The sequence below is a fragment of the Cynocephalus volans genome, chromosome 1, assembly GCF_027409185.1.
Source record: "Cynocephalus volans isolate mCynVol1 chromosome 1, mCynVol1.pri, whole genome shotgun sequence".
In the NCBI taxonomy this organism is placed as follows: Eukaryota; Metazoa; Chordata; class Mammalia; order Dermoptera; family Cynocephalidae; genus Cynocephalus; species Cynocephalus volans.
Genome location: NC_084460.1, coordinates 132,445,000 through 132,457,708, shown reverse-complemented (window position 1 = coordinate 132,457,708; position 12,709 = coordinate 132,445,000). Strand labels below are relative to the sequence as shown.

Here is a 12,709-nt window from a genome sequence, read left to right as displayed (position 1 = left end):
CCATTGATGGACATTTAGGTTGGTTCCATATATCGGTTATTGTAAATAGAGCTGTGATATACATAGGAGTGCAGGTGTCCCTTTGACGTGATGATTTCCATTCCTTTGGGTATATACCCAGCAGTGGGATTGCTGGACCGTACGGCAGTTCTATCTGCAGTTTTCTGAGAGACCTCCATACTGTTTTCCATAATGGCTGTGCTAATTTACAGTCCCACCAACAGTGTTGAAGAGTTCCCTTTTCTCTACGTCCTTGTCAGCATTTGTTACTCTCAGTGTTTTGAATAATAGCCAGTCTAGCTGGGGTGAAAGATCTCGGTGTGGTTTATCAGCTTAATTTTAGGGTACTCTTCATCCCTTACCCTCATGCTGTTACCAACCCTGATCCTAATTGCTTTATTTCCTTTTAATTCTATGAAAACTCCAGCAGTCTTTCCAACTAGCTTGGAATTTATTACATACAATCTGATTAAATTTGAATCTACTTTTTCTGAGACTATGGCTTTGCAGTAGCATTTAAATTTTCCAGTACAATTTTTTTTTTTTTTTTTTTTGGTGGCTGACCAGTAAGGGGCTCCAAACCCTTAATCTTGGTGTTGTAACACCATGCTCTAACTAACTGTGCTAACCAGCCAGCCCAGTAAAGATTTGAGATTCATTTATTTTGTCCAAATATTGGATAATATTTCTCTGTTTAAAATTTCTGGTTAAAAGTATTTCATGTTACAACTTGTTCATTCATAGAACACAATACTATCATCAGTTTATGGGCATACATTTCTATTATTTAACAGTTACCTTTATATTGGATTTTAAAAATCAAACTGTGAAATATTTTTCACGTGCAAGAGAATATCTGTTAAGCTATCTATCCATCTGTTTATCTGTCTTGTATAAAAATAATAAAATGAACATCCACATACTCAACAGCCTGCTAAATCTAACATTGCCAATACCTCTTAAGCTCACTGTGTCTCTTTGACTCACACCGTTTTATAATTAATTTTCACAAATGCAAAATTAGTGCTTATAGTATGCATTTTGTATTGAGTCACCCTAAAAATCATCTCTAAAAAATAAAGTCTATTTGCTTTGAAAAGTGAGGGAGAATTTTATATACTCCTTTAAAAAACTGTCCATAGCTAGTGTTGAAAATGAGGTTAGGATCTCTCCCTTTTAGACTTATAACACATTTATACACACACAAATTTTAACTTACCTTAAATAGGGCCTCTAGAATATAAAGTGTGAGAAAAACATAGTTAGAATATATTACTTCCTGACCATAGATGTCATTTAATTGGGGTATCCAAGAGATTAGAATAGGAAAGGTATTCATCAGTATCACAAGGTATCCAACACATTCAAATTCATCAGTAAATACTATTTTATGAAATACACGAAGAAAGACATGTCTGTAAAAAAAAAAAAAAATTTTTTTTAATCTGATAACTGGATTCCATCAAATGATTTTCTTCATATACTCAGTTCTGTTCTCATTATCAATAGCTACAGAGCCCTGCTTAACTCTGGGGATCAGCCATCACTAGCTAACACTTTCCGTCATCCTGCTCCGGATATGGTTCTTTTAATTTCCTCCTCTGCTAAATGTCTTGGATCTAGTTTCTCTTTCTTTCTCTCCTTACTCATCTCTCATTCACTTTTTCTTTTACTTTTTATGTAAATACTTTTGGGGTAACAGGGATATTTCAAATTGGAAATATTTAAAAAATAAAATGAGGAGAATCCCTTCCATCTTCCAGTAATTCCACTTCTCAGAGATGACTACTATTAACAGTTTGAATATTGTTACAATCTTTTTATGTTTATATAATCATTTTTATAAGCATAAAAGAAATTATATCATACATATTTTTCTTTATGCTGCTCCCCTCCCCCCTGCCCTACCCCCACCCTGGCCTTTAACAAAGTTTCATGAGCATCTTCCCTTGTCAAAGCATAAAACTAGAAACAAAGCCCAGGATGTGTGGTAGTGGAACAGTAGGTATCCAAATTTTATCAAACAATATAAATTGATGTACATGCTTTGAATACTAGTTTCCATAAGAAGTATGCTAGAGAGTAAAACTGTAGATGGGAGAATTTGTTTTTTATATTTTTAGTTCGATTTTAAATTATTTAAGTAGTTTGATAATGCATTATTATTGTTAAAACTCAAATGATATGATTAATTGGGTAAGTACTATATCATTTTTCTATTCTTGGGGGTAGATCTGTACTACAGGCCAGTAGATTTTACAGTTTTGGGTCCTATTTGAGAAAAAGATGAAATTATGAGTACAGATATTATGAATACAGAAATGGTCATGTGATCACATGGCTAGGGCCCTTCAAGACCTCAAGTGGTGCCATGTGAGTGAGAAGCTGTGAGGTATAAATCTTGTTGACTTCATGGTGGCACTGCCTCTGCCCTTCTCAGTTCTCTCTCCAGACTGCTTTTCTTATCTCTTCCAGGAGCAAAACCATATCTGGCACAGCACTACACCTGAGGTTACCTTTTGCCTATGATTGCCTGTAATCTGTCTTGTTTATGCCAGATAGGTGAGTGCAAGAGAATATGATGGGGACTACTCACAATTTCTTTAAATCTTTTGTGTTTGTGTTCATTTCTTAATTCTTCCCGGAATGTCAAGTAGCTTCTTATTTACTACTTTGGTTATAGGTTCCACTTGGCCATTCCTACCATAATGGTTCTTATCCTATAGGTTAATGAATCAATGTCAGTGTTCAGCTAGATATTAAATATGTTTATCCCAATTATACCCTCAGGGACTCAGAGAAATAACCACACAGTGGACCTGCTGTACCCTGACTGAGACAAACTGGCCAGAAACTCCATATAGCATTTAGCCTAAAGGCCCCCGTCTAACCTGAGGACCGTGATAGCATTTCAGGCCTCTACATCAGTATCAGCTTCTTAAATGCCATATCCAAAAGTTATCAGAAAGTCTGGATATTCTATTTTCCCCAAAACACAGTAACTCTGGTAAAATGGCTAAAGACTCATTTGAAAAAAGATTGAGGGAACATTTAGCCTCTATCCTGTGGTGGTGTAGCCTGTCTTTTCTCCAGGGCTCTGGTTCTGAGAATCAACTTAGACATACAGAAAAGGGGTGAAGGATTGTGATTTTCCTTTGCAGTAGCTCATCTCATCCTTGTGTCACTAGCTTTCTCTTTAGAAAAGGAACCTCTAGGTAACTGTTTATCTGCACTGCTCTTTGACACACATTGTTTGTTAGCTATCCCCAGCTCAAGGCACGCTGCTGACAGCCACTCCGGGTTCGCTGACCGTAAAATAACATACACCCGCCTTGCCTCTGACGTTTAAGTGCTGCCATCTGTCTTCTGCCATTCCTGAATCCCATCCGTCCTTATGATAACTACAGAAATCAATTCCTTGGCACCCTCTCTTACTGCAACCATGGCCTGCAGAGGGCTTCTACCAAGGAGTTTCTCAGAGAGCTTCACTGTTGCCTTGGTGAATACAAATGTCTCGCGGGCCTTCCTAGCGAACAAGGTCATGTGGTCTTTATTCTCACAATCTAGCCAAAAATTCCCATTTTTTATCATCTATGCTTCACTTATTGTAGATTATTGGTCTGGTCAAGCTTCAATCTTATGAGTATAGTAGTACCGGCTCCTTGTGTCCTTGACAGAGTGCTGAGCCCTGAGGCATCAGGGGTAAGACCACCCATGCCAATACATAATCCCCAATCTGGCCTTAAGTTGCAGCCTTCTGCTCCAATACCCTCAGCATCATTCCCTCATATGTTCTACCAGTATTAGCTGGCAATAGTCAGGTCCTGTAATTCCTGCAGTAGATAATCTGTAGGTGCCCAAGACAGGCATTATTATTTTCCCCTTTAGTTGTACTGAGACACGACTGGGTAATTTCCCTGGAAGCAATGAAAGATGATGAAGGTTAATCTTAAAAGAAGGACAAGCTTCCCCCTGTGATGTCTTTGGAGCATCTGTAGGTGGTAGGAGGACACTCTCCTCTAGTAGGGGGGAGGGGCTGCCTCTGCCAGGCAAGAGTGTTCATGAGAATCAGGGGGTTCAAGGTTCTCAGGTTTGTCCACAGTATGTTACCATTTCTGGTCTTGGTGTCCCAATCTTTTTCTATCTGAGCCCTGACATTGAGAGGGAAGCCCTGTCAATGCGATGCATTTATTTTCCTTTGCAAAGCTCTAGCTGCTTCCCCCCAAATTAGATATATTTTTATTTTTCAGTTTTGAATAATTTAAGTTGAATTCTTAATTTCAATTATTATATATATATATTGTCCTTTAGTATCTTTTGGTGGTTGGACTTGCCATGTTTGTGATTCCATCATTTACTAATTTCAACATTCTGGTAATGTTATAGTCTGTGTTGATAATTCTAATAACTGAAGTCTTAGCAATATAAATCTGTTGTTATTTCTGCTGATTCTCTTTCATGATTATTTGTTTCCCTGTGTGTTTGTTGATCTTTGATAGTGGCTTCATCCATTGGCTACGGGACTCAATCTTGCATGAAATGCTATTCGGCACTTAGTGATAAATGCTAACATTTAAGTGCTTATCCAGTGCTAGTCCCTGGACTAAGTGCTTCTACACACATTGTTTATGTAATCTTTGTAATAATCCCATGAGGTAGGCAGAGAAGAACCCAATTAGCATATTTTAGTACCCACTGTGTGTACGTTACTTTGTCAGATGTTTTACATATATCAATTTGTCTCCAAAATATGATGTTGGTATTACTATGCCCATTTTTCAGATGAGGAAACTGAGGCCTGAAAAGCTTATTCAGCTAAAAAATTATGGAGCCTGTGATTCTAAACCATGTCATCCAACTCCTGAATCTGTTTTCCTATATACTTTGAAATGATGCTATTTAAAAGATAATCTAAAGGATACGTGGACTGTCAATATTAGTTTTTTCAAATTTCCCTTTCTTTAAGTTACATCAAGATTAAATAATTACTCAGAAAAATTTCTAAGTCAGTTAGTGAAGGCTTTTAAAAAATTATAATACAAAAGTATCCTTTTGATATTTGAGTGTGGTGGATTAAAGATAGCCACAAATTCTTCCATACTCCCATTGAGAAGAGAATCTATATATTCCTTCTCCTTGAATCTAAGAAAAGAAATAAAATGCATCCCAATTGCAAAGAAAGATGATCCTACTTACAAAAAAATCCTAGAAAACCCACCAAAACCCAACTAAAACTAATAAATAAAATCAGCAAAGTTTCAGGATACAAGAGGCTGTGTTGTTATTTCAATACACTAGGAATGAGCAATCCAAAAATAAAATTAAGAAAACAATTCTATTTAAAATATCATCAAAAAGAGCAAGTATTTAGGATTAACTTTAATGAAAGACTTGCATGCTGAAAACTTGCATACAAAACATTACTGAAAGAAATTAAAGATCTAATAAATGGAAAGACATTTCACATTTATTGATCCAGAAGTCTTCATACTGCTGAGATGACAGAATTACCCAAAGCAATCTATAGATTCAATGCAATCCCTATGAAAATCTCAGTGACCTTTATTTGCAGAAATAGACAAGATAATCCCAAAATTCACATTGAATTACAAAGAACCTCAAACAGCTAGAACAATCTTGAAAAATAAAAATAATGTTGAAGGATTTACACTTCCTGATATCAATATTGTCCAGCGACCTTATAAGACCAAGGTCAAGGGTTTGGTTCCCAAACAAACAACCCAAATGTTCACCAACTGATGAATGGATAAACAAAATGTGTTATATCCATACAATGGTGTGTTATCCAGCCATAAAAAGGAATGAAGTATTAATACATACTACAAAGCAGATGAACTGCATGCTACTGATACATGCTACAATGTGGATGAAAACATGCTAAGTGAAAGAAGCCAGAAACACAAGGCTACATACTGATAATTCTATTCATATAAAACATTCAGAATATGTGAGTTCATAGAGAGAAAAAGCAGACTAGTGCTTTCCAGGAGCTGGGGGGAGGGGGGAATGGGGAATGACTGCTTAATGAGTACCTGGTTTGCTTTTGGACCAATGAAAATGTTGTGGAATTTGATAGAGCTGATGCTTGCCCAACAATGTGAATGTACTAAATAAAACTGAATTGTCACTTTGAAATAGTTCATGGTTAATTTTAGGTTATGTAAAATTTACCTAAATTAAAAAGAGAATATTATTCCTTTCTCTTTTCTTCTTTAAGTAGCTTTTTGTATGCATATAACTAATTTAGTTGTAAACTATTTTGAAATATTTTGCAAAGTATTCAAGATGTAGTTAAAAAAGAAATAAACAGAAAATTTCAAATGAATATAATTGCATTTCTTGTAAGGTTCAAAAGAACTTACTTTGATGGGATCCCTTTATTTTTTTTAGTATTATATATCCAATTGAGCAGTAGTTTTCTAATAAAGGTTAGCAATTTTTTGCTTTCGGAATAATTCTTTACTGTCTCAGGACTCATATGCCTAAAAAAAAGAAAAAAAAAGAAAAAAGAAATCTCTAAACGTGCTTTAAACATTTTAGGATAAGTTTAATGCAGTATTGTCAGAAAGCAGGAAGACCATTTTGTGTAGTGATGATTGGGAATGAGACACTTTCATGGGCACAGTTCCAAGTCATGAAGTTGTAGACACAAGGTGGTACACAACCATGGAGTTAGGTTGTAGGGCTTAATCATTAAGCAGGGAGTATAAAAAATTGGAGATGCATGGTTTAAAATAGTAGAGAGTTCAAAGTTCAGGGAGAGAAAGCATACCATGATTCATATATTTGGTATTAAGATACATGTGGGTTTTGATGTTGGATCTCCCATTGTCTGGTACAGCAATGGACAAATTACCTCATTAATTACCTCATCTGTGAAATGTGGGTAAAAATACCTATGTCAGGCTGTAATAATTAAATGAGAAAGTATGTAGAAAGCATCCAGTCCACCTCATGCATCTTCCTGTTTCTTTTCTTTCACCTTCAGGGCAAATGGTCTGGCTAAAAAGACTACAAAAGGGTTAAAACAGTAACTTGGAGAAGTCAGTGGTCATAAAATCCTCAAAAGACATTCTGGTAGCATTTACCCCAAGTTGTCTGTCGGTTTCTGCTGGCTTTTGTATTGAGACGACTAAGGTCTTTGTGCAGTGATTTGGTCTTGCTTAGACAAACCTTTTGGTTTTACTGGGAATTTACCTGCTGACGACCAGATGCTTTCATTGTCTTCATCAGAAGGAAGATAGAGCTCTGTCCTTGGGTATGAGGCCCTACCTTGTAATGTGGCTTAGTGGAAGGGCATTGGGACGCTAAGTTCAAAGGTGGACCTTGTCCTTCCTATTGATCATAATGTTCTCACTCTGAAATGTGTACAGTTTCTCTGCTATAGGGATACTAATGTATTTGAAAAGAATGAAGTCATTCCATTCTCCATGATTCGATATGATAATGTGGTAATTACACATGAAATCTTGAATGTGTATATGACTTAATCTTTCATAATTTAAAAAAATATTTATTGGACATTTACTATGCTTGCTAAATTCTGTGGATAAACCAAAAGAAAATACCAGTCCCTGCCCTCAAGTTTCCAGCAGGCTAATGGAATAAAACATGCAAATAATAATTGTAGTACACTGTAATAAATGCTGCTACAGTGATAATAAATGAAGGGGCACTCTGGACCCACAAAGGGGGGCATTTAATATAGTCTTGGGGAATCAGGGAACCTTCCTGAAGGAGTCAGTGTTTAAGCTAAGATCTGATAATTTCACAGGTTCCTATGAATCCTAAAATTCTGTGATGTCAATAAGGTGTGGTATTTTACAGCCAAAATTACTAAGTAATTCAGGCTCTTAGCTTTGAATTGCAGCTCTGCAACTTATTAGTCAAATGACCTTGGGTAAATTATGTAATCCCTCTGTGCTGCACATTCCTTGCCTGCCTCATAAAGATAATAATAACACTTATAGGATTTTTATGAGATAAAAGTAGATTAACACATGTGAATTGTTTAAAACTGCCCGGCACAGCATTCAATAAAAACAAATTATGTGTTCAAAGTATTATTTCTTAGGCAGTTACATAGGCACTAAGCATAGGTCCTCGTGCCCCTGTTCAAACCCTTCACTCTTTCTCTCCTTAGACTTGTTTTTTCTGCCACAGGACACCTCAACACTTGGGGCTACTGACAGGAATGATCAACAAATGGCAAAACAACTCCAAGGCAGCCCAACAAAGAAGCAGGTACGGAATATACGTGTAATCAATGGAAAATCCTCTAGGGGTTGGAACACTATTTTGCTAATCTTGTTATTTCCCACAGTGCGTGGCATTTAGCTCTGCACATATTGCAATCAATATATATCTCTTACATGTGTAAATAAAAATATAATATATTACAATATTTGTCGGCACTGAGTCTTTTCAAGCCTTGGCCCCCACCCACTGTTGGCTTCCTCTTTGTGTCCACTTGCTCTGTGTCCTCATAAGCATACATTGCTTCTGCCTTTGTAGAGGATTTACAGAGGAAAAATCAAGATAGTGAGCTGAATTGCTCTATGCTGTTTTGCTTTTATATTAACTTCTCCTGGACAATGTAGTGATAATGCTTTTCAGTGTCATTTATTCATTCATTTAAAAACTTCGATTGTGCACTGTGCACCTGTCTTCTTTAAAGTATTCATTGTACTATTTCAAATTAATCATTTTCCCAGCCCTCTCTCCCAACTCCCTCAACTCCATTCAGTAGCCCAATCATTTTATTTTTTTTTATTTGTGTTGAATCATAATTGATTATTCAAATTTTGGGGTTCAACATTGAGATATGTTGATCAAATCAATATTACTAGTATATATATTGTTACAAATCATACTTATTCTTTATGCCCCTCGTCCAATCTCTCCCCATACCCCTCTCCTTTCTCCTCCCCCCTCTAATTACCCTAGATTTCTTCTCTCCTTCTGAAAGGGTAATGATTACTCTGTTGATTTGTTGCCTAGATGATCTATCCAATGCTGAGAGAGATGTGTTCAGGTCTCCCAATATTATCATAGAGCAGATGCTTCTTTTGTCACTCTGGAATGGGTTTTGTGGAGAGAGACATCTTCTTTTCTTTGGTCTCCGCTGGTGACTCTCCTTGTGTCGATGCATTCCAGCTGGTGGACCATCTGCATGGTGGTTGTGGCGTCTAGTTGCTTTTGCAGCAGCCATGGTTATTGCGGTGGCTGTGGTGGGCCACCCACATTGAGGTGATGTTTTTGGCATGCTCCTTGGCACTGGTGGTGTGCCTGGTTGTGGGAAGGAGGGGGTCCAGTCCTTGGCTCCATACTTCAGGACCCTGGGTGGGCCCTGAGGTGCTGGTGTTGTGCCTGGACCAGAACTAATTTTTTGTCCTTTGCTTACTTCTAAAATGGGGGAATTCCTGTGGGGACCAGTACTTGAGCTCTGTGGTTAAGCTAAATTGCTGCTTTGCTGCTGTTTCCCTAGGGAAGGCTTTTTGTGAAGCTCAGGTTGTAATGGTTGACTTTATAGGTACTTCCAGCTCTCCAGAGACCTGGTGCATCTGAGTTGTGTAGAAACTCTGATCTGGGTCTGAGTCTTTTCATCAAACTGCACCCCATGCAATTCTGCATTCCTGACCAGTCTCCTCTGAGTGGTCCTGCACTGATTGGGGGAAGCAGATCAGCTGTCCTTGCTGTGTCCCAGTGTTCTTCCAGTGGGCCTGTCTCCCCCACCGCCTGTGCTCCAAGGACTTCCCAAGGGACGGGTCCCATGCCAGTCCCTTGCAATGACTCACCAGCCTCTGAATGGCTCCTTTTCTTCAGCTGTTCTGGCTCCTCACTCCTATGTGGGTCCACAGGAACCCTTTTAGTGGCCTTGCTGTCCTGGGGCCACCATGGCCCTCCTCTCCCCTGCCACTTCCAAACAACTCCATCCACAGGGCACAGCTGTGTCCCTTGTCAGATCCCACTCCATGCACTCAGCAGCTCCAGCCTAAAAGTGGCTGTGGCACAAAATGGTCAGAGTGGTTTTTTCTTTCTCATTGTGGCTTCTTCTTCTCTTCCCCCAAGCTCTAGTGGCCCCAGCTTGGCTGTTGTTGCTTTTCTGTAGTTGTAAATTGGTTGATTTGTGGGAGAGAGTGATGCTGGGGACCATCTATTCCACCATTGTGTGAAAAATCTGTACTGAAAATACAATGAGAACATGCCCCAGTTTCTGGCTGCCTCTCTTCTCACATTCAGCTTTATCCTTCACTGTTCTACAAGCTGGCACATGCGGGTGAACATTAGGCCAGCACATCCCTTAGGCTCAGCAGTGTGCACACCAAAGGCCCAGTTTTCTCAAGGGGTGAGGGACTTGGAGTAGAGGCTCAATCAGACTCTTGAAATGAGATTAGGATTCGAGCAAGAAATTTTGGTGTCTTTGGCACCAAGGGTGTGGTCTAGAACCAGAAGCTATATCTAGGCTTTGGGTGGATGTTGTTGCAACTACATGGCAGTTTAACTCCTCCTTCTGCCCAGTCATAGATCTTTTATTCCTCCACAGGGGATGATCTGAGGGCACTCCACAATGTACCAACTTTGAGGAATTCACTGCTTCTGTGGAGACCTACATCTAAAACAATCACTATAAGATTACGAATGTGTGCTGAGCATTAAGAGAGGATACACGAAGTGTTACCTGTGCATTGGAAAGGTGTACCTGGAGGGATTAAGGAAGATTTTGCTCTTAGGCATTCAAACAGTCTAAAAGGAAGAGTAGTTTCTTACAGCTTAGCTCTGGGGGTGGGGGAGAGATAGGGAAGAGTATATCAGTCAGAAGGAGCAGTTTGTTCAAATGCACAGAGTCGTGAAGGAGTACATCAAGTTTGAGAAACTAAAAGTCAGTGATTTGGCCTGAGTGTGGGGTGCTTAGCAGGCAGTGGCTTGCACACATAGTGCTAGATGAATCCAAGTTACCAGACAAAAGGAAGAAAACTCACATGCATACTTTCCTAAATTCAGTGGCTTAGGGTAGAAGTCCTCTCTTTATTTATTTATTTATTTTGAAGAACAATGTTTTTTTTTATTATGCATATGTATGGGGTACAGAGTTGACCATCAGTATTTCTGTACAGTATGTGATGATCAAATCAACATTATTAGCATGTTCACCATTATAAATTGTAATTACTCTTTGTGTCCCTTACCCAATTACTCCCTAACCTCCCTTCCCCTCCCCCTTTCCCACTTCTAGTAACTATAGGTGTGTTCTCTCCTTGTAAAAGTTCAATGCTTTCTTCCTTCCTTCCTTCCTTCCTTCCTTCCTTCCTTCCTTCCTTCCTTCCTTCCTTCCTTCCTTCCTTCCTTCCTTCCTTCCTTCCTTCCTTCCTTCTGTTTTTTCTTTCTTTGCTCCCACTTATGAGTGACAACAAACAGTATTTCTCTTTCTGCACGTGGCTTATTTCACTTAACATAATTTTCTCCAAGCTCATCTGTGTTGCAAGCAAATGGCAGAATTTCATTCTTTTTTATGGCTGAGTAGTATTCCATGATGTATATATAGCACACTTACCTATCCAGTCATCTGCTGATGGACATTTATGTTGGTTCTATATCTTGGTTATTGTAGAGCTGTGATGAACATGGGAGTGCAGGTATCCCTTCAACATGATGATTTCCATTCCTCTGGGGATATACCAAGAAGTGGGATTGCTGAATCATGTAGTAGTTCTATCTGTAGTTTTTTGAGGACCCTCCACACTGTTTTCCATAATGGTTGTACTAATTTATAGGCCCACGAACCACGTACAATGGTGGTTCCCTTTTCTTCACATGCTTGCCAGCATTTGTTATTCTCTGTATTTTTGATAATGTCAGTCTAACTAGGGTGAGATGATATCTTAATGTGGCTTTGATTTGCATTTCCCTGATGATTAGTGATGTTGTGCTTTTTTTCACATACCTGTTGGCCCTTTGTATGTCTTCCTTTGAAAAATGTCTGTTCAGCTCCTTTACCCATTTTTTAATTGTATTATTTTTTTTTTTGCTGTGAAGTTGTTTGAGTTTCTTGTATATTCTAGATATTAATCCCTTGTCATATGTATAGTTTGCAAATATTTTCTCCCTTTCTGTAGGTTGTTTCTTCACTCTGTTGATTGTTTCCTTTGTTTTGTAGAAGCTTTTTAGTTTGATATAATCCCATTTGTTTACTTTTTGTTTTGTTGCTTGTGCTTTTGGGGTCTTATTCATAGTCTTTGCTCAGTCCTACATTCTGAAGTGTTTCCCCTATGTTTTCTTCTAGGAGTTCTATAGTTTCAGGTCTTATAGATAAGTCTTTAATCCATTTTGAGTTGATTTTGGCATATGGTCTAGTTTCATTTTTCTACACATGAATATCCAGTTTTCCCAGCACCATTTACTGAAGAGGCAGTCCTCTCCCCCATGTATGTTCTTGTTGCCTTTGTTAAAGATCAGTTGGCTGTAAGTACCCAGGTTGATTTCTGGGTTCTCCATTCTATTCCATTGGTACATGTGTCTGTTTTTATGCCAATACCATGCTGTTTTGGTTATTTAGCTTTGTAGTATAGTTTGAAATCAGGTAGTGTAATGCCTCTGGCTTTATTTATTTATTTATTTTTGCTCAGGATTTCTTTGACTATTCAGGGTCTTTTGTTATTCCATATGAATGTTAGGACTGTTTTTTCTA

General features: G+C 38.2%; 1 protein-coding gene across 1 annotated transcript in view; it reads right to left on the bottom strand.

Moving 5' to 3' along the window:
• SLC9C1 (solute carrier family 9 member C1) overlaps positions 1–12,709 on the bottom strand; it is a 123,804-nt gene that overhangs the window by 43,470 nt on the left and 67,625 nt on the right. The window contains exons 14-15 of the mRNA XM_063112496.1: positions 6,384–6,503; positions 1,220–1,415 (exon numbers count right to left, since the gene is read on the bottom strand). Coding sequence (XP_062968566.1) covers positions 1,220–1,415; positions 6,384–6,503 — 316 coding nt within the window. The remainder of the gene's footprint in view (positions 1–1,219; positions 1,416–6,383; positions 6,504–12,709) is intronic.